Source organism: Vulpes lagopus, chromosome 4 (assembly GCF_018345385.1).
Source record: "Vulpes lagopus strain Blue_001 chromosome 4, ASM1834538v1, whole genome shotgun sequence".
In the NCBI taxonomy this organism is placed as follows: domain Eukaryota; kingdom Metazoa; phylum Chordata; class Mammalia; order Carnivora; family Canidae; genus Vulpes; species Vulpes lagopus.
Window position 1 is genome coordinate 123025639 of NC_054827.1, and position 21079 is coordinate 123046717.

The window sequence follows — 21079 nt, forward strand, 5'->3', positions numbered from 1 at the left end:
AGTGTGCTGGTCAAGGTGCCCTGTCCCTCGCTACCCGTTCGCCCCTTCCCAGACCGTGCGCCCCGGCTGCCCGAGGCTGAGGCCGGCTCTAATTTTCCCTTGGCTTGGGATGCCCACCGCGGGCGGGGGCGGCCGCCGCTGAGTCCGGAGCCTGGAGCCACCCACGTGTCCAGGAGCGCGGCGCGGGGCCAGCGCGAACCTCTCCAAGGCCAGCGGCTCCTGGCCGCGGAAGCTCTACTGTTGCAGGCGAAACCCGCACCGGCCGGAGAGCGGCGCGCGGGTCGCGAGCGGCACGTGCGGATCCTCTGCGTCTCGCCGCAGGGTGCGGGTGCCCGCCGAGCCGGCGAGCTAGGCAGCGAGCGCGGGGGCGGGGAGGGGGGCGCGCGGACCGCGGGAAGGCCGGCACCTCGGGGCGGCGGTGCGGGAGGCCCGACTGCAGTGCCCCCCGCTCCGGAGAGAACCCACACGCTCACACGCCCGCGCGCGCACACGCACGTGCACATCGCGGGCAGCGAGAACACGAGCGAGAGCCCTTGAGTGTTGGACGCGTTTTAGCCATGGCTTCTGTCCTCAACGGCAAGATTCACGCGTCCGGGACCTGCCAGGGCTCCAAAGCTGATGTCCGCGGCGCCGCCGACTGGAGAATGGACTGGGATCCCGAGATGCACGTGAAAATGTGCAAAAAGATCGCCCAGCTCACCAAGGTAAGGTGAGGCGCTGCGGGCCGGCGAGCTGCGCGCCCTGGGGGCCCAGGTTGGGGGAGGGCGGGCGCGCCCTGGGGAGGCTCAGGCCGAATCCGGGCAGAAACTTTGTCCAGGAGGCCAACCGGTCAGGAGAGGGGTCCTACATCTTGGTAACTTGACCTTCTGGAAGCACCATCCTAAAGCGGCTGAGAGAGGATCCTTGCCAAGGAAACTCCTACAGACTGTGCGCTGAGCAGGTGGTCTGTGCTCCCAAGGTGGGAAACCTAGTTGAAGCAGTACTGGCGTGTGTGTGTGTGTGTGTGTGTGTGTGTGTGTGTGTGTATGCACGCGTGTGTTTTCCTTTACCAGCTCTGCTCCAATGATTGTGTCTGGAATGTTGTGATTTTATTCATCGCTGTACTTCACAGCTGGAGAGGTCATGTGGGCTCTATTTAAACACTTGATTAATTTATTCCTTCATTCAACAAATATTTGAGCCATTTGTTGAGTGCCAGCAGCTTGCCTGGCACTGTACTAGACCTGGAAGGCAGCCCAGGGGACTTACTATCAAACTGGGTGCAGATGTGTGTAAGAGCATAAATGGAGAAGTGCACGATTCACCCATTAATTATCGATCGGTATACAAAAGACCTTGGGAGGTCAGCCGGCCCATCTCCCTAGTCTTCCCAGGGACGGGATTGAATCTCTCTGGGACCTGATGAAGACCAGCAAGAAAATACCACCCTGCCCTTTGCTAGCCCTCTGCAGCTTCCCTATTAGGAGCTAGAGCTCCTTGTTGTAGATGTCCCTCCTGTGCCTTGTATAGATGGAAGCAACATCCCTCTCTTACAAGGTCCCAGTGTGTATAGCTGTTTGCCTTGGGGTTTCCTTTTAATCTCATAATAAACTCCTGATACAATACTGCTAGTGGAAGGGTCAGGTCCAGATTCTGTCCAGTAGTTTATGAGACATACTCTCTTTCCTATCTTCCTCCCACCTCCCCACATCCATTTTTTTTGTAGATTCACAGGCATTTTTCTCTCTATTTGGCCAGAGGAAGATCGGATAGAGACTTGGAATTGGGCACTAGCTGCCTTCTCCCGCCCCTCCCATCAACTTCTTCACATTCTTTGCATGTGAGCCTATCTCCAAACAGTGATATCTTTAGTCAAGGATAGAAAAAAGGGAATGGAGATACCCCCTGAGATCTTGGCATGTGTGGCTGGCCACAAATCTAATCTACATTTATCTAAATGTGACATCAATCCCTACAAAGTATTGACTTCAGGTGCTAGGTGCAGTATGAGACATCTTGGTCTTTAAGGGAATCTAAAATGTTTCTGGAGACGCAAGGTTTGAAATATGGAAAGAAAACTAAAAAATATTACTGTAGAATCAATTGCTAAATTGAGTATTTCAAACTATGAGTTCTACAGAAGTAGAAACAAAGGGTAAGTCGTGATGGTCAGGAACAGTTAGGGGAGATTTTATGGAAGAGATGAATGTTGAATTCAATTTGAATTGATGGAGTGCCTACTGTGTGCCAGGTGCTGTGCTGAATACTGATGGCATAAAGCTTATTAAGACAGTCCCTACCCCTGTGTATATAACACATGAACAGATCATTGCAATACAAGGAGTTAAGCATTCCACTCAGTAGTATTTATGGCACACCTTTTACGTGACGAGCACTGAAGATACAGCAGTGAAGAAAGCAGCACGATCCCTAGCACATAGTAGGCTGTGTTTCTCAAAGGATATTTTTTGCATTAGAAATCATAATTGACTCTTATTATGTAGTGCTTCTCTTCATGGTTTTTATGTTAATTGCTTATATTTGACATTTTAATATTGATATCAATATTCTACTTTTCTTTTGGCTAATGTTTGTATGTCACATATTTTGCATCTTTTTATATTGAATCTTCCTGTAAGTTCTATTTCAGTTGTATTTCTGACAGGTGAATTTAATCCCTGTACACTGATGGTGATTACTAATATATTGGGGCTCATTCTTTTATCATGTTTTATGTTTTTCATTTGCCATCCTTTTTCATTCTTCCTTTTTCTCCATCCCTGCCTTCTATTGGATTAATAAAATGATCCATAGTCCCCCATTTTCCACTGCTCGTCTGAGGGTGTTAGGTTTTATTTCTGTTCTTCTCAGAATTGTCTCTTATTTTTCAACATACATACTTAACTATAATTTTTTCTAACAAAGTTATTATGTAATTCTGTCTTCCTGCAAAATATTTTTTAAAAGATTTGTTTACTTATTTTAGAGGGAGAGAGAGAGGGAGCAGGGGAGGGTGAAGGGGAAGAGGGAGAGAGAATATCTTAAGCAGACTCCCTATGGAGCCTAGGGCTCCATGCGGGACTCAGTGTCACGACCCTGGGATCATGACCTGATCTGAAATCAAGAATTGGACGCTCAACCCTTTCAGCCACCCAGGTATTCCATTCCTGCAACAGATTTTTTGTGCACTTTACCCATTTAACAGCCCTATCTTTTCCCATCTTGCCATTGTTGTCTAGGGTAGGGTATTTGAATTTTTTAAATTTAAAAATAATTTTTACAGGGGTGCCTGGGTGGTCCAGCTAGTAAAGCTTCTGCCTTCAGCTCTGGTCATGATCACAGGGTCCCAAGATCAGCAGATAATCTGCTTCTCCCTCTCCCTCTGTTCTTCCCCCCCTGCTCATGCTCACTCTTTCTCTCTAATAAATAAATAATATTTTTAAAAATCATTTTTATAATCAAGCATTAATTAAATCCACTGAAATTTCATCACTTCTTACTATTTTTTTCTTGAATCCAAAGCCTTCCATTTGGGTTCACTTTTCTTCTAGCTGAAGTTCATTTATTAATAATCTTTCTCTTGAGGTCTGGATAGGGGAAGGACTTCTGTATATTTGAAACTGTCTTTATTTTGCCCTCAGTGTTGGGTGATAATTTATTTGGGTATAAAATTCTAGTTAACAGTCATTTGCCCAGAGTACAGTGATGAAGATACTCCATGGTTTTCTGGCACTGGTTGTTGCGGGTAAAAATTCTACTGCCAGTCTCATTCCTTCATAGTCAGTCTGCCTTTCTCTTGATAGAATTTAGAATTTGTGTTTGTTTTATTTTGGTGTTCAGCAGTTTCACCAGAACTTTCTAGATGTTAGTTAGTGTGCTTCCTGTTGATGACTGGTGTGCTCTCTTTAATTCTGGAAAATTATCAATGCTTTTCTCTTCAAATATTGTTTCTTTGTCATTGCCTACATTCTCTTTTCTGGAATTGCATTAGGTTAGTGAAGAAGCCTCTTCATCTATATCCTGAAATGTGATAAAAATCTTTTATTTTTTTGCCTCTTTGTTGCATCCTGGTGAATTCCTTGATCCAGTCCTTCTGTTTGCCAGTCCCCTAAATAATTTGTCCAGCCTAGAGTTTTAAGTTTTAGAACTTCAATAATTATATATTTCATTCCTAAGATTACTATTCTTATTTCCTTTCTGATTTTAATAACTTAATTTTTACAGTTTTATTGAAGTATAATTTACACCTTATAAAATTCATTTATTTAAGTGTATGATTCAACATTTTTCAGTAAATGTACAGAGTTGTTACACTATAACTACAATCCAGTTTTAGGACATTTTTACTATCCCAAAGAAACCTGTCGATTCATAGTCAGTCCCCATTCCTACACCAACACCAGGCAACCATTGATCTACTTTCTTTCTCTATAAATCTGTCTTTCCCAGACATTTCATCTCAATGAAATGATACAATATATGGATATTTCCATCTGGTGCTTTTCACTTAGTTGCGAAATCTCATCCAGGTTGTAGCATATGTCAGGCATTCATTCCTTTTGATTGCTCAGTAGTATCCCATTGCATGGATGTGCACCTTCTGTGGCAGACTTTTGGGTCGTTTCCACTTTGGGGCTATTATAAATAATGCTGCTATGAACATGACATTCCTATGCAAGTCTTTGCATGGACACACATTTTCATTGCATTTGGGTAGATAACTAGGAATAGAATTTTGGATTACATCTTATTTTTTTAAAGATTTTATTTCTTTATTTGAGAGAGAAAGAGCATGAGCCAGGGAGAGGGACAGAGAGAGAGGGAGAAGCAGACTCCCCACTAAGCAGGGAGCTTATATGGGGCTGGATCCCTAGACTCTGAGATCACACCTAAGCCAAAATCAGACACTTACCCAACTGAGCCACCCAAGTGTCCCTGAATTGTCTATTTATATTTAACTCCTGAGGAAACTGCCGAACTATTTTCTAAAGTGACAATATCATCTTATATTGTTCAGCCTACTTTTCTGGGAAAACCCAATCCAACCCCATGTGCCCAGTTCTTGAGTGACAGTGAAGTACACTTCTTTGCTTACTTGATTCACTCACTTCCCTTCATTTTCCTCTTGATGCTTCCTCTCCTGAGATGTCTTCATCTCTAAAAGTTGAGTCCTACTTATCTATTAAGTCTCACTTCCCCGCAAGAAAAGCCTTTGAAAAACCTTGCTTTTGAAATTAACCATGTATTCATTAATTATACATTGTGCATTCATTATTATTATTATTATTTTTTTGCATTCATTATATTATTATTATTTTTTTGCATTCATTATTTTTTCTTACATCTGTTTTTTCCCAGAAGTTTATACAATGCCTGGCACATGGTAGACTCTCAGTAAGCTTGTTAAATTTAATTAAAATTTCCTCCTACAGATTTGGTTAACATTTCTTTCATGATATTTGTCCATCTGATATCATAGTTTATTTGTATATAGTACGTCCCTTAAAATCATAAACTCTACTTTATTCACAATACTTTGCACTTGGTGGACAATATGTGTTAGGGTAGTAAATATTCATTTACATAGTGATTCAGAGTCCAGGGTGCACATTAAAATCACCTGGGAAGCTTTTAAAAATACACCAGTGAGATGACAGCTAGAATGCAATGCCTGATACTAGACTGGAGTCTCTACTGGAGGGGGAAAATGCTGCAGCGAGACAGTCAAGTTTACTGATAAACTGGAATGTGATGATAGAGAAATTAAAAGCATTTATGTCAATGTTGAATTTTCTAGAGTTGAAAATATGCTATGTAACTATGCACCAGTATATTCTTATTTTGAGGTAATGCACTTTGAAATAGGTCTTACTTTTTTAAAAAGATTTATTTATTTGGCAGAGAGAGTGAGAGAGAAGAAAAAACATGCATGTGCAGGGATGGGGGTTGGGCAGAAGGAGAGGGAGAGAAAATCTCAAGCGGACTCCTCCCTGAGCATGGAGCCGAACACATGAGGCTCCATCTTATGACCTGAGATCATAACCTGAGCCAGTATCAAGAGTTAGACACTTAACTGACTGCAACACTCAGGCACCCCCAAACTGGTCTTCTTTTAAGAACATAAAAATGATGTCTTACTCACAAAGCATTTTATTTTGTAAATTAAATATAGAAAGAGCAAATGATAAAACAAATGGGACAAATGCTAAGCACCTGTGAATCTCGGTAAAGGGTATATGGGGATGTTCTTTGTACTATTCTTTTTCTGGCAATTTTTTCCTAAGCTTGAAATCATTTCCAAATAAAAAATTAAAAACAAACACAAAGCATACAAGACCCCATGCCCCATCTGTGAAGGAGAAGAGAGAGAGGTGACAGTCATTGCTGTTTTCTCAGAGCCCCTCAAGAGCTCTTGATGTTTACCCAAGGTCAAGAACCACTGTTTCAGAGCAATTGAAAGTTTAAACAGTACAGTGGGCACAGAGGAATTATTTGGGCAATAGGAGGTTCCTAATCCGTTCCCCACCCCAGCCTTTGGGAAGCTTTTGGTCTTGAAAGCATCAGGCAGGTTTGCCCAGCCCAGACCCTGGGATCATCAGACCAACCCTGCTTTTGCCCTGTTCTAGCGATCTCCAACTGATTCTTTTTTTGGCAGGGCTTTCCACATCCTCATACCCGAAAGGCTTGGCATCCTTCATATCCAGAGATTCCTTAGTTCCAACTTCGAAGGAGGGATGGAGTACCTTGCTGCAAATATAAGCTTTATACTAGAAGAAGAAAATGTATAGGAAAGTGTGTGTTCCCTCTCCGTGAGCCATCTCTCGGATAAAGATTGACTCTCAGGAAATGAGACCACAACCTTGTACTGACCATTACCATGTACTCATAGCACTGCCTCTCATCTCCCAATCACAGAAGAGTGCCCAGGAGGCAATGAGCAGTCCTGTTACATGCCAGAAGCTACCAAGCTAGAAGTGTAAATAGTAGAGTAACCCTACAGAGCCCTCTTGATCACCCTTCTAAAAGGATGTGTGCCAATCTCCTGGATTGCAGACCCTGCAATCAAAGGCCTGCAGTTGCCACACGTTAGTAATACCTTATGATTTTTTAGTGTTTGTAATATTTTCTTTTTGAGCTTCAAAGGTTTATATTAGTTCCATTTATTTATTTATTTATTTTAGTGACACACAATGTTAAATTAGTATCATTTGTACAACATAGTGATTCAGCAGTTCTATGCCTTGCACAAATGCTCAAAACAGTAATCACTGCATGATACATTATTCCAAGACTACATTCCCTAGGCTATACTTTTCATACCCTTGCCTTATCTATTTTATTTTATTTTTTTTTATTTATGATAGTCACAGAGAGAGAGAGAGAGGCAGAGACATAGGCAGAGGGAGAAGCAGGCTCCATGCACCGGGAGCCTGATGTGGGATTCGATCCCGGGTCTCCAGGATCGCGCCCTGGGCCAAAGGCAGGCGCCAAACCGCTGCGCCACCCAGGGATCCCTCTATTTTATTTTAAGATGTATTTATTTTAGAGAGAGAATGAGAGAGAGGGTGCATGTGGGTGGGGGAGAGGGAGCGGAACAGAGGAAGAGACTCCCTGCTGAGCCTATTGTGAGACTCAATCTCAGGACTCTGAGATTACAACCAGAGCAGAAACCAAGAGTCGGACACTTAACCTACTGTACCAAAAGGCACCCCTTGACTTATCTACTTTATAACTGGAAATTTGTACCTCTTTTTTTTTAAACATTTTTTTTAATCTTTATTTATTTATGATAGTCACAGAGAGAGAGAGAGAGAGGCAGAGACACAGGCAGAGGGAGAAGCAGGCTCCATGCACCGGGAGCCCGATGTGGGATTCGATCCCGGGTCTCCAGGATCGCGCCCTGGGCCAAAGGCAGGCGCCAAACCGCTGCGCCACCCAGGGATCCCGGAAATTTGTACCTCTTAATCTCCATTTCCCCAATTCTCTTCTCCTCTAGCAACTACCAATTTGTTCTCTGTATTTATGAGTCTTTCTGTATTGTTTGTTCACTTGTTTTGTTTTTTAAGTTCTACATATGGGTGAAATCATATGATATTTGTCTTCTTCTGTCTTATTTCACTTAACATGGTACCCTCTAGATCCATCTGGGTTGTAGCAAGTGGCAAGATTTCATTCTTTTTTATAGTATTCATGTTTTTGCAAAGCCTTTGACATACTTATTCATCCTCTGTGTGCACAGCAGTCCTGCATGGCAAGGAGGGAAGCACCATCCCTAATAGGGAGAGGAAAAATCTGAGACCCAGAAGAGGGCTAGCATTCTTGCCTGATGTCACATTAGTATGTATTGACAGAACCCAGGACATCCAGAACCTAGTGTTGGGTGTGTAGAGGGGAAGGAGGAGGATGAAACTTCTTTCCTGGTCATCCTTATGTTTCCATAACCTCTCTAAATCATTTTTACTACTTTTTTTCATGGAAGGGGCAATGTGTATCCAATTAGTGAGGCTAAGAGCAGGAATAGAGCAGAGCTCTTTCCTCATCCTCCCTTTTCCCTCATGGAGTGATCTGCTCGTAGAAGCACACATTCTACTCTATCTTCCATGCCACAATTTTACATCATCTCCCCCTGGTCCAACATCTACTAGGACACATTAGCAGAGACAATGATATTGATGTGTGGGGGAGATCGTGGATGTCTGTAGGGATGGATTGGATGATATTGTTATGAAGAATAGGTCATGAGTATAAAATCAGAAAGATTAAGGAAAAACGGTTATAATTTATTTTTCAGATTTTTAATTTATTCATTCAAGCGTGAGCAAGTGAGAGCAGGAGAAGCAGTGAGGGCCACAGGGAGAAGAAGAAGCAAGACTCCCTGCCAATCAGGGAGGCCAACATGGGGTTCAATTCTAGGACCCTGGGATCATGACCTGAGCTGAAGGCAGATGCTTAACTGAGCCCCCCAGGTGCTCCGAACAATTATAATTTTGACTCAAAGCTATCTTTTTTATTTGATTTGATTTAATTTAATTTGATTTAAACTTGATTTATTTCTAGAGGGATACTTCTTACTCTTATTTATACTAATAAATTTAAATGAAAATAAACATGAAGACATCTGGAGAGCTAATGAATAATTTTGAGGTTTACCTTGGATTGGTCTTCCTTCTGATCCTACTTATATGGCTGGTATCAGCTAAAATACCATCTCTTTATTTTATTTATTTTAGTTTTTATTTATTTATGATAGTCAGAGAGAGAGAGAGAGAGAGGCAGAGACATAGGCAGAGGGAGAAGCAGGCTCCATGCACCGGGAGCCCGATGTGGGATTCAATCCCGGGTCTCCAGGATCGCGCCCTGGGCCAAAGGCAGGCGCCAAACCACTGCGCCACCCAGGGATCCCTAAAATACCATCTCTTTAGAGAGAGGCCCTTTCTGATCTTCCAAAGGGGCCAACTTTCCTCATCTTTAATTGGAAAAAAATAAGTCTTTCTTCCTTGGTGATTTGACAGCGGAGGTTTCACTTACATAACATGGAGCATCTCACCCAGGGTTGGTTGTGTTATGAACATGATAGATACTGGTTTCCCTTCCCTTTCTGAACTCGAAGACCTGCAGAAGGATAGGACTCTTGCTCAGTCGTCAAAACCAGCAATGGAAACAAAGCCAGCCCTTCTCTGGGACGGGGAGGCAGTGTCCTAAAGCAGTGGGAGTGATTCCTGTTAGCACAGAAGTCCTCAGCAACAGGCTGCCACCTGAGCCCTGTGTTTTCATGGCTTAAAGGTGTGGATGTTTTCTTGCACCCACTGACTCCTGTAGCTTCTCTGAAAATACTCTCCTGCTTGTGGGAGCTTGTTTGGGAACAGATGTTTAAACAGTTCCATACCAGTTTGCTTTAGGATTCTAGATTGGAAAACCGCAGCTCTGTTTTAACAAGTTCTTCCTGTTGGAATCTTTCCATTTAGTGACTCGATTCATGGTGTAAAGATGGCTATCTCACAAAAATCTTTTTTTGCCATAAAACACTATGAGAGACACCTTGAGTTGGGTGTCTTTGAACTCATGAAGATGCCTCCACTTTTGCATGACCAATTTGATGTCTGCATCAATCCTTTCTCCACATGGCAGCCAGAGCGGCCTTAAAACTGAATCACACCCTCAACACACTGTTGGTGGGAATGTACAACATCGCTGCTGCCTTGCAAAACAGTCTGGCAGTTCCTCCGTTAAACAGAGCTATCATATGAACCAGCAATTCCAGAGTACCCAAGAGAAATTAAAACATACACCCACACAAAAACTCGTATACATTTTCAGAGCAGCGTAACGCAGAGTAGCCACAAAATGGAAATAAGCCAAATGTCCATCAACTGAAGAACGGATAAAAAAAAATGTGGTACAAAGTACAAAGTCAGGGTGGGAGGGCAGGTACTGGCTAAGGGATGTGGGGTTTCTTTTTGGAGGTAAAGAAATATCCTAAAGTCAGTTGTAGTGATCGTTACATGACTCTGTGAATGTTCTTAAACCCACTGACTTGTACTTTAACTGGGCGGATCCTATGATGTATGAGTCGTCTCAATAAAGCCGTTAAATTAAAACAAATAGACAAAATAAAACCAAACAAACTCAATCCCATCTTCCTCCTGTTTAGATCCAGTTCTGAAGCAAGTCCTATAAACAAATAAGGAAGCAGCTCCGCTCTGTTCCCCATCTCCATTTCCCCTTCTGCCCCAACCCTTGCTGCGTGGCCTCCTGAGAGGCCTGTTGTTCACCCTTGCCCCCTCACACAGTGGCAAGAATGAGATTTTAAAATATAAACCAGAACGTTATTCTGTTTATTTTTTTTTAAGATTTTATTTATTTATTCATGAGAGACAGAGAGAGAGAGAGAGAGGCAGAGACACAGGCAGAGGGAGAAGCAGGCTCCATGCAGGGAGCCCAACATGGGACTCGATCCCGGGTTCCCAGGATCACGCCCTGGGCTGCAGGCAGCGCTAAACCGCTGGGCCACCCGGGCTGCCCTGTTCTTCTGTTTAAAACCCACCAGTGGGGCAGCCCTGGTTGCCCAGCGGTTTAGCGCCGCCTGCAGCCCAGGGTGTGATCCTGGAGACTCATCGAGTTCCCTGCATGGAGCCTGCTTCTCCCTCTGCCTGTGTCTCTGCCTCTCTCTCTTTGTGTCTCTATGAATAAATAAAATCTTAAAAAAATAAAATAAAATAAAACCCACCAGTGGCTTCCCGACCCATCTCTGAAGTCCTCTCAGCTCCATCTGCCATCATCACTTTACCCACTCACTGTTTATTGCTTTCTGTTCTCCCCAGAGGAAGTTCCTTGAGGGCAGGAATTTCTGTCTCCTGCCTGGAACAGTGCCTGGTTAGTGACCGGTGCCCACAGGTGTCCGTTGATGGGCTAAAGGCACAAAACTCTTCCTGGACCCCTCTTTGCTCCTAGGATCAAATATCCAATTTTAACCACCACCTACATATGTCTTATGGGAAAGCGGGGAAGCTTTTCCCAAGGAGAGAATTCAAGAGGTGCTAATCTCGAATTTTCTGAGTGGTGTAGAGAACTGGTCACATCTGACAAATAAGCGGACCTCCTCAACTCCCTCCCAGGCCTGCATCTGATTCAGTCCCTCTGAGCCCCTGACCACAGACACAGGATCTGATCAATCTTGGTGCCTCCATTGGCCAGACTTAAATTCCCTCAGAACACCAGAATTATAAGTGAAATAAAACAGCAATGACCAATCATATACCGTTTTAGAAGACACACCCATTTTAGAGAGGTCAAAGTGACAAGCAAAAACAAAAGATTTTAAAGCATCTTCAAACCTGTAATAACTACAGTGATATAATAACATAATATTCTTGTATGTCCTACTATACAATTCCCCATGCAAATATGGACATATAATTTCTAAAACTAGAGTTACATCATACATAACTATTGTGTTACCTGGGATTTTTTACCCTTGAGCTCTCCAACATTTCATGGTTGTGTTAGTATTCCATTGCATAAATATTGTATAACTTCTTTTATCTGGGAAACGTTTACTGAGCACCTGTTATGTGCCGGGTAAAATCCCTTATCTCATGGCACTTACAGGCAAGATAAATAGAATGTGAACAAAGTCAATAGAACTTTTGTTCAATATCATTTGAGCATTTTGAATAATTGAAAAACGAAAACCATGAGGGAAAAAAATCTAACACATCTGTAATATTATGTAAAAAAAAAAAAAACTTTAAACAGGGATCAACAAGCTATGCCCATAGGCCAAATAAGCCCACTGCCCATTTTAGTATGGTTTGTGAATCAAGAAGGGTTCTTACATTTTTAAATGTAAGAAAAAAATTAAAAATAAGAACAAAATTTTGTGACTTGTGAAAATTATATGAAATTCAAATGCAGTGTCTAAAATAAAGTTTTATCGAAACACAGCTATGCACATTCATTTATGGATTATCTAGGGTAGCTTCTATTTGGCACAAACGATGGCAGATTTGAATAGTTGGGACAGAGCCTGACTAAAGCCTAAAATAATTACTATGTGGACCTGTCCAGAAAAAGTTTGAGGACCCCAATTTAAAACATATGTAATCCTTCACTAATCTTTTCCTGTGAGGCTCAGTTTTAATTCTTTGGGATGGCCTGCTGATTGGCATTACACCTTTGTGTTACACAAACTATCCCCATAGTTAGAGTGACCTTCTAATTTATCACCCAAATTGGACACTTCTGAGAATGAAAGGGGGCACCAGACCAGGTAGCCAATGAAACAACAGGAACTGCCCCGGACGGCCCTGTATATGAAGTCACCCTATCCATAATGCACCTGTCCTGTTTCCCACGATATACCTGTTCTATTTCCCACAATGCATCTGTTCTGTTTCCCACAGCACATCTGTACTTTTTCTTATTTGGGTGTCTTAATGTGAAGATAATCTAAAACTTTTCGCTTCTCTGTCTCTGTCATACCTAATTTGATAATACTTTTTTTTTTTTTCCCTTAGCAGCTTTTCTTTACTGAATCTGTCCAAAGCATTCAACCTAGTTTTCATAGGAACAGCTTCCTTTTTCCATTCAGATATAACTGATGTAGTATGATGTTAGATTATATCAGCAGCAAAATACAGCAGCAAATACAACTGGCATAAACAAGTGACAATGTGAGTAGAATTGTGGTTTTCCAGAGAAAGGATGAAGAGTTTTAACTTATCCACAAGTTTGTTGAATGGAGACTGGTTAAGTCAGCTTCTACTGTTTTTATATAGGAACTGAATTACAATATTGCTATGCTACCAAGGAAGAAGTATGGAAACATCAAACAGCCTGAGGGCTCAAGGAAGTTTCCCTGAGATAGGCAGGGACTATTATTGGTAGACATTTTAGTTGATTCCAGTTTTTCATTATTGTAATTAGTATTGTGATGGTCATTTTTTTTTAAGAGAGGGAGAGGGGGCAGGGGAGGGGCAGAGGGACAGGAGAGAATCTTTTTCTTTTTTTTTTTAATTTTAGAGAGACAGAACCCTCGTGTGTTTGCAAAAAAAAAAAAAAAATTTAAAGAGACAGAACGAGCAGAAGGAGAAGGACAAGCAGATTCCAAGCTGAGTGGGGATCCCAATGCGGGGCTCAATCTCATGACCCTGAGATCAGGACCTGAGCTGAAATCAAGAGTCCCACACTCAATGGACTGAGCCACCCAGGTACCCTAGAGAGAGAGAATCTTAAGAAGGCTCCACTCCCAATGTGGAGCCTGTTGTGGTGCTCAATATTACAACCCTGAGATACCATCTGAGCCAAAATCAAGAGTTGGACACTTGACCAACTGAGCCACCCAAGTGTGCCTATCATGGACATTCTTGAGACCTGATCACTGCACAGTTGCTTAATTATTTTCCTCAGTTAAATTTCTATGAGCAAAACTAACCTTTGCTACAGGTAGACTCTATGAAGAAATATCAGGAAGATTGGAAGGGAGAGCTGGAGAGAGGAGTATTTAGTAATTAGTTGAAAACAGTATTATAGACAAGGTGTTCACCTTACTTGTTAGTTGCAAGGCTTGCCTTTTTAAAAAACATTTATTTATTTTGAGAGAGAGCGAGTACATGCATCATGGAGGGGGAGGGGCAGAAGGAGAAGAAGAGAGAGAATCTCAAGCAGGCTCCCCTAAGTGCAGAGCTTGATATGGGGTTTGATCTCATGACCCTGAGATCATGACTTGAGCCGAAGTCAAGAGTCAGACACTTCACTGACTGAGCCACCTAGGAGCCCCCAAAGCTTGCCGATTTTAAAGGCAATTATTACAGTGCTCTTCCTCTGTAATCCAAATACTGGAACAGTTCCATGGGAACAACACTCGTAGTTGCAGAGACAATGGTGTACAGTAGTTCCCCCTTCTCCATGGTTTCAGCTACCTGGAGTCAACTATGGTCCAGACGCAGATGATCTTCCTCATGTATTGTGATATATTTGTCACAGTGAAGGCATTTTATCAGCTCACATCAACACAAGAAGAAGGGTGAGAAATATATTTTGAGAGAGAGACCACATTCATGTAACTTTCATTACTGTATAGCATTAAAATTGTTCTATTTCATTAGTCATTCTTGTTGTTAATCTCTTACTATGACTAATTTATAAATTAAACCTTATCATAGGTATATATGCAGGGGAAAAAATATGGACTACGTATATGTGGGGCTGGTACTTTCTGGGGGTCTTGGAATATATCCCCTGCAGGTAAGGGTGGGGAGGAGCACTACTGTGATTACTTTCAAACTACACTGACATAATCAGAAGTGTAGATTATCAGTTCACATTCTGACTGCTTAATATACCTGAATAATGAAGTTACTCACTATATTCTAATCCTCCAGAGTAAGAGGACACAGCTGGAAAATGCTCCTAGATTGCTCAAGGCATCAGAGAAACAAGCAGGTTTCTCAGAGCTCAGGGGTCCAGTAGAACCAGTGGCACACCAGTGTCTCTCCCTTTCTTGTCCCTAGTCTCCTGAGAGACCTTTTCTCTTAACTATGGAACCATCAGACCAGGAAGCAGGGAGCTACTTGTGAATCATTGATGTCATCATCAGAAATAGTATTCTTCTCAGTCTTTTGAAGCAAAATGGTGGTAAAATCTTCCTGAAAAGCAATGCCCCTGCCTGCTCAACCCTGAACAGCTACCATAATAACTTTGGCCCTTGAACTTCAGGCTCTCATCTGACTAAAAAGCAGGCCCAAGGGACTGTTGAGTCTTTTACTGCTTTGTGCTAATTGTGTAACTGGCAGATGCTGTCTTCTCTTGTTGGTAGTTGTGGTAGACACAAAAAAATGGTCCCCCAGTAGATATCAAATCCCTGGAAACTGTGAATCCTACCTCATTAAGAAAAAGGGTCTTTTCAGGTTAGGTTAAGCATTTTGAGATTAGATAGACTTCCATTATCTGCATGGGCCCTAAATCCAATGACAAGTGTCCGTAGAAGAGAACAGTGGAGGGAGATTTGAGACAGAAGAGAAGACATAGAAGAGGTAAAGGCCATATGAAGACAGAGATTGGAGCAGTACTGCCACAGCTGAGGAAAATCTGGAGCTGGAAGGGGCCAAGGATGGATGATTCTCTCCTTGAGCTTCAGGAGGGAGTGAGGCCTGCAGGGATCTTGACTTTGAACTTCTGACCTCCAGGACTGTGAAAGAATAAAGTTCTGTTGTTGCTGTTGTTGTTTAAAGATGTATTTATTTGAGAGAGAGAGAGAGAGAGAGAGAGAGAGAAGGGGGAAGGATAGTGGGAGAGAATCTCAAGCAGACTCCGTCCTTGATCAAGGAGCCCAGAAACTGGGTTTGATCCCACAACCTGTGAGATCACAACCTGAGCGGAAACCAAGAGTTGGAGGTTTAACTGGCTGAGCCACCCAAGTGCCCCATAAAGTTCTGTTGTGTTAAACAAGTCTCTGGTGACTTGTTATGGCAGCCACAGGAAACAAATACACTGGCTTTTTACAGACCTCTTCACCATTACAGAAGGCTGCTTCCACACCTGCTGGGCTTCTCTCCTCTGGTAACTGTCAGTGTGTTTTAACAAAACTTCGCACCAGCAAATGAAAGCTGTTGAGTGGAGGTCAGGCAACTACACATTTTTAAAATTCCACTGGTGGCTGTGACTTCAGCCTGACCCTGAAACCATGGCTTCTGGCCTAGGTAATAGGTCGTGGTCCATTGGCAGGCCTGGGCTTGCCCTGTCTGGCAGCAGAGGGATTGAGTGCCTGTCTTATTTCCTGCACTCTTTAGGCCTGTGCTCCTCATATGTTAGTATTAAATACAAGTGGCTACGGATGCCTGGGTGGCTCAGTGGTCGAGTGTCTGCCTTTGGCTCAGGTGTGATGCTGGGGTCCCGGGGTCAAGTCCTGCGTCAGGCTCCTCTTGGGAGCCTGCCTCTCCCTCTGCCTATTGTCTCTGCCTCTCTCTCTGTGTCTCTCATGAATAAATAAATAAAATCTTAAAAATACATACGTACATACAAGTGGCTAGGCCTACCTGTGGCATTGTAGTCAGTCAGTCCACAGTGAGGCCTGATAATATGCATTTTATTTTTATGTTAATTAAAAAAATTTTAAGTTAAATTCAATTCAGTTAACGTACGGTGTATTATTAGTTTCAGGGGTAGAATTCAGTGATTCATCAGTTGCATACAACACCCAGGGCTCATCACTTCAAGTGCCCTCCTTAATATCCATCACCCAGTTACCCCATCCCCCCATCTACCTCCCCTCCAGCAGCCCTCAGTTTGTTTCCCAAAGTTAAGAGTCTCTTATCATTTGCCTCCCTCTATGTTTTTGTCTTATTTTATTTTCCCCCTTCCCCTATGTTCATCTGTTTTATTTCTTAAATTCCACATATGAATGAACTCATGGTATTTGTCTTTCTCTAACTTATTTCACTTAGCATAATACCTTCTAGTTCTATCCAGGTTGTTGCAAATGGCAAGATTTTATTCTTTTTTGATGTCTGAATAATGTTATATTGTATATGTATATATATACATGTATATATACCACATCTTCTTTAGCCATTATTCTGCCGATGGACACATCTGGGCTCTTTCCATAGTTTGGCTATCGTGGATATTGCTGCTATAAACATTGGGGTACATGTGCCCTTTCAGATCACTACATTTGTATCCTTTGGATAAATGCCTACCAGTGCAATTACTGGGTCATAGTGTAGCTCTATTTTCAACTTTTTGAGGAACCTCCATACTGTTTTCCAGAATGGTTGCCAGTTTGCATTCCCACCAACAATGTAAGAGGGTTCCCCTTTCTCCACATCCTCACCAACATCTGTTGTTTCCTGAGTTATTCATTTTAGCCATTCTGATAGTTGTGAGGTGGTATCTCATTTTAAATCAGTTCAGGTGATGCTTAAGCTGAGCAAGTGTTCAAGATAACTGAGACTTCCCTATTTTGTCTTCCTCATTTTGGAACTTCCAGCAGCTTCTAGAATAGTGCCCAGCTCTCCATAAAATTCAGTAATGAGTTGGATTACTTTGAACCATTAAACCCTTGAGGACCAGGACCTCATCTTATACCTTTTTTTATATGTGTTTAGCACCTTGTGGAGGTGCTAAACACAGAGAGTGCCAGCAGGAGACGTATTAAAGGGTGTGTGTGCCAATAAATCTTCCCATGTGTAAGAGGTGCCAGCACATCACAGTAAGTGCCAAGGGGTGCCAAAATGGCAGAGCACCCCTCCCCACTAAGAGAGGATGGTCCCATTGTGGGGGACCATCATCAAAAAAACATGACCACCAACTGACCTGTGAGCTGGACCCAGGCACTTGAGGACTCCTTACCTCCTCTCCTGTCCTCGGAATGTGAGCTCCACTTGCCTTTCCTGCTCCCAGAGCTGCTCCAAGGACATAGTCTTGAGATGGTGATGTCATACTGAAAACACTGCCATGATATAATTTAGGGCCTTTGTAAACCTTTAAGATTTGGAGGGCAAGTGTGGGGATCCATTTGTATTTCTGCCACCCAAGACAAGCCTCATAGGAAGGTTCCCTTTGCTATTATTAAAACTGCCACTTACCAGGCTGGAGTGGCCTGCCTCTTTCCTCTGTCCTCCTCTGGGTGTGCTCAGGCTCTTAAACGGGCATTGACCTATTTTGAAGGTTTTTAAGGAGTGACAGATATTAATCCGCCTAGCTTACCCATGTCTCAGTCTCATTTTGTACTCTGCTGATTTTATGATGAGGATGACAAGCATTTGGGGTGACATCAGAATTAGGGGACTACAGATAGGATGTTGAGGGGTCAGTAATATGGGGGTGGGTAAGGGTGATACCTTGACATTTTGAAGACAAAGTTTGTCTAGATCATAGCTTTAGTTAGGCGAAACCAGTGAGAAAGAACTTGTTTTCTGTTTTTTTTTTTTTAAATATTTTATTTATTTATGAGAGACACAGAAAGGCAGAGACACAGGCAGAGGGAGAAGCAGGCTTCCTGAGGGGAGCCTGATGTGGGACTTGATCCCAGGACCCTGGGATCACGACCGGAACCAAAGGCAGCTGCTCATCCACTGCACCACCCAGGTGCCCCTGTTTTCTGGGTTTTTGTTCGTCATCTTTCCAGGGTAACCTGCCCTTGAGAAGTGTGCCCCCGAAGCATCTGCTTTTCCTTGCACTTGCAAGCTCATTAATGGCATTTTCCCAGAGACCCAGAAATAGCAAATTCCATTAAAAGGCTTATCATTAAACACAATACAACTCTTTATGTGGGAGAAGGATGGCCTCTGAATAAGAGTCCATTAGGGCTGTGGGCTGGAAAAAATGGGTCAGCTTTCTTTTAAAGGAGAAATTAATACAGCAGGCAAGAGCCAGCAATACTGTCGACATTCATCTTGCAAAGCTTTTCCTCTTCCTGCTGCCAAAGTATGCCTGTCCAGACTTGCTATTCCTGTCCTCAGCCTCCTGGAGCAGGGCCCATTCGTCCTAAGGAAGCCTATCAAATTATCTGGTGACAGCCTAAATAAATATGAGTGGGGAGATTCGAACTGAGTATAGGGTTGTGTGTGTGTGTGTGTGTGTGTGTGTGTGTGTGTGTATGAGCAAATGTAATCTAAACCAGGCGTCAGGAAAGCAAAAGCTAATCAGCAGCTCTCTCCCCTTTGGTGGGTCCTAATGTCAGTTCCATGAAAAGTGGTTAATAGCCATGTACATCAGATGCTCTCCCCAGAGAAAAACTGATATAGAGAAGCTTGTTCCATTATAACAGGTGAGTGCTCAAAAGAGCTGTGTGGTGTGCAGGCTCCTCATTGTGACTTAAGCTGAGACACAGGGCCTGGTGGGACCTTGATAGCTGAAACTGACAGGTCAAGAACTAGCCCTGAACAATGGGAGTGAATATCCCATTGAGACTCCAGGGATGCAGTGTCTGAAAACCATAGACAACACAGGAATGAGTCAGGCACATGTCTGCAGTGGGAGAGCTCTTCAGCTCTGGCGCAGGGCAGTGGGGGGAGGGGAGGTTCTAGAAGGTGGGTGATTCAGAATTCAGAGAAGCTGGCTGTTAGAAGTAGGTGTTTGGAATTCTGCCCAAATTCAGCAGGATCCCCTGCTAATAGGACATAGACAAGGAGACCCAACTCTATAGGAGGAATTAGGCTGGGCCAGGTTCTTAGCCAACAACATGGAGAATTTAATGGATTTGTAAGATATTGGAGGGGGAGGTATCTTGCAGGAAATTTGATATATGGTTGCACCAGTTTGGATGTTTGTATCATTGTTCAGCAAATATTCACTTACTCTTACTCCCTACCCCCATCCCATGAACAGAGATTACCTCCTCATCCCATTAATGATGTGCTCCTCCTTGAGACTTGCTTTGGTCCAAGTAATGGCAGAGGATGTGAACATGGGCAGAGACCTTTTTGTGCTTGTACAATTTGGAAATTGCCATGGGAAAATCATGTGCTGAGTGGCCACTGTCCCTATAGCATAGCCCCAAATGAGCAGATCTGAATCTAACTCTCATAGCCTGGAGCCAAACCCAGGTGACTCAAAATCTGAAACAGCAGATCCATTCTAGCCAAGCCCAGCCTAGATCAGCTCAACTGTGGTTAGCCTATATGGAAAAAAAAAATGCTTCTTGTTGTAAGACATTGAATTGGGGGTAGTTTGTTCAGCAGCTCTGGAGCTCAGAAAAAGTAGCTAGACTAGGAATTATCCACTTAGAGGGGATAGTTTATTTGTTTATTTACCCCTTTACTCAGTAAATATTTTGCATAAGCTGATTCTGTGCTGGGTACTTCCATTCATTGGTATGGAGATTGTTCAAAATCCTTGTAGAAACAGGTCTTTTGGCAGTTTTCCCAGGGAAAATTTGTAGAGTTAGAACAAAGGGCTGTCAAAAACAGAACCTTTAAGATTGCTACCCTGTGAAAGAGAGCCTGGGAGATCCTTGGGAGAGGTATTGGGAGACACAGGTGAAGCTGGTGTTTCACCTGGGAGGAGACGCTTTCAAGAGGGAGTGTTGACTGGTGGCAGGTGGTACAAAGATGGAAGATGGGTTGAGTCCTGGTGGCAGGTGGTACAAAGATGGAAGATGGGTTGAGTCCTGAAAAAGAAGCCATTGTAAATGGCCATTGGTGACCTGGCTGTCATTAGAATGATGGGCCATGATTGGGAGAGCCTGGTGCAGGGAGCCAGATGTTGGCATCTGTATTCATGAGCTTAGGCTGCCATAGCAAAATAACACAGACCATGTGGCTTAAACAGAATTTTTTTTTAATTTTTAAAAAGATTTTATTTATTTATTCATGAGAGACACAGATAGAGAGAGAGAGGCAGAGACATAGGCAGAGGGAGATGAAGACTCTCCACAGGGAGCCCGATTTGAAACTCCATCCCAGGACCCCAGGATCACAACCTGAGCCAAAGGCAGACACTCCACCACTGAGCCACCCAAGTGCCACCTAGGTGCCTCACAGTTCTGGAGGCTGGAAGTTCAAGATCAAGGTGTCAGCAGTGTTGGTTTCTGGTGAGAGGTCTCTTCCTGGCTTGTAGACACCCTCTTTTCACTGTATCTACACACTACTTTCCTCTG

General features: G+C 43.0%; 1 protein-coding gene across 2 annotated transcripts in view; it reads left to right on the forward strand.

The window, feature by feature from the left end:
* Window positions 1-236: 236 nt before the first annotated feature.
* FAM184B (family with sequence similarity 184 member B) overlaps window positions 237-21079 on the forward strand; it is a 138796-nt gene continuing 117953 nt past the window's right edge. For both annotated transcript variants that reach the window (XR_005987192.1, XM_041750966.1), the window contains exon 1: window positions 237-704. Coding sequence is in view for 1 of the 2 variants with exons in the window: in XM_041750966.1 (XP_041606900.1) it covers window positions 558-704 (147 nt within the window). In the remaining variant the exon portion in view is untranslated. The remainder of the gene's footprint in view (window positions 705-21079) is intronic.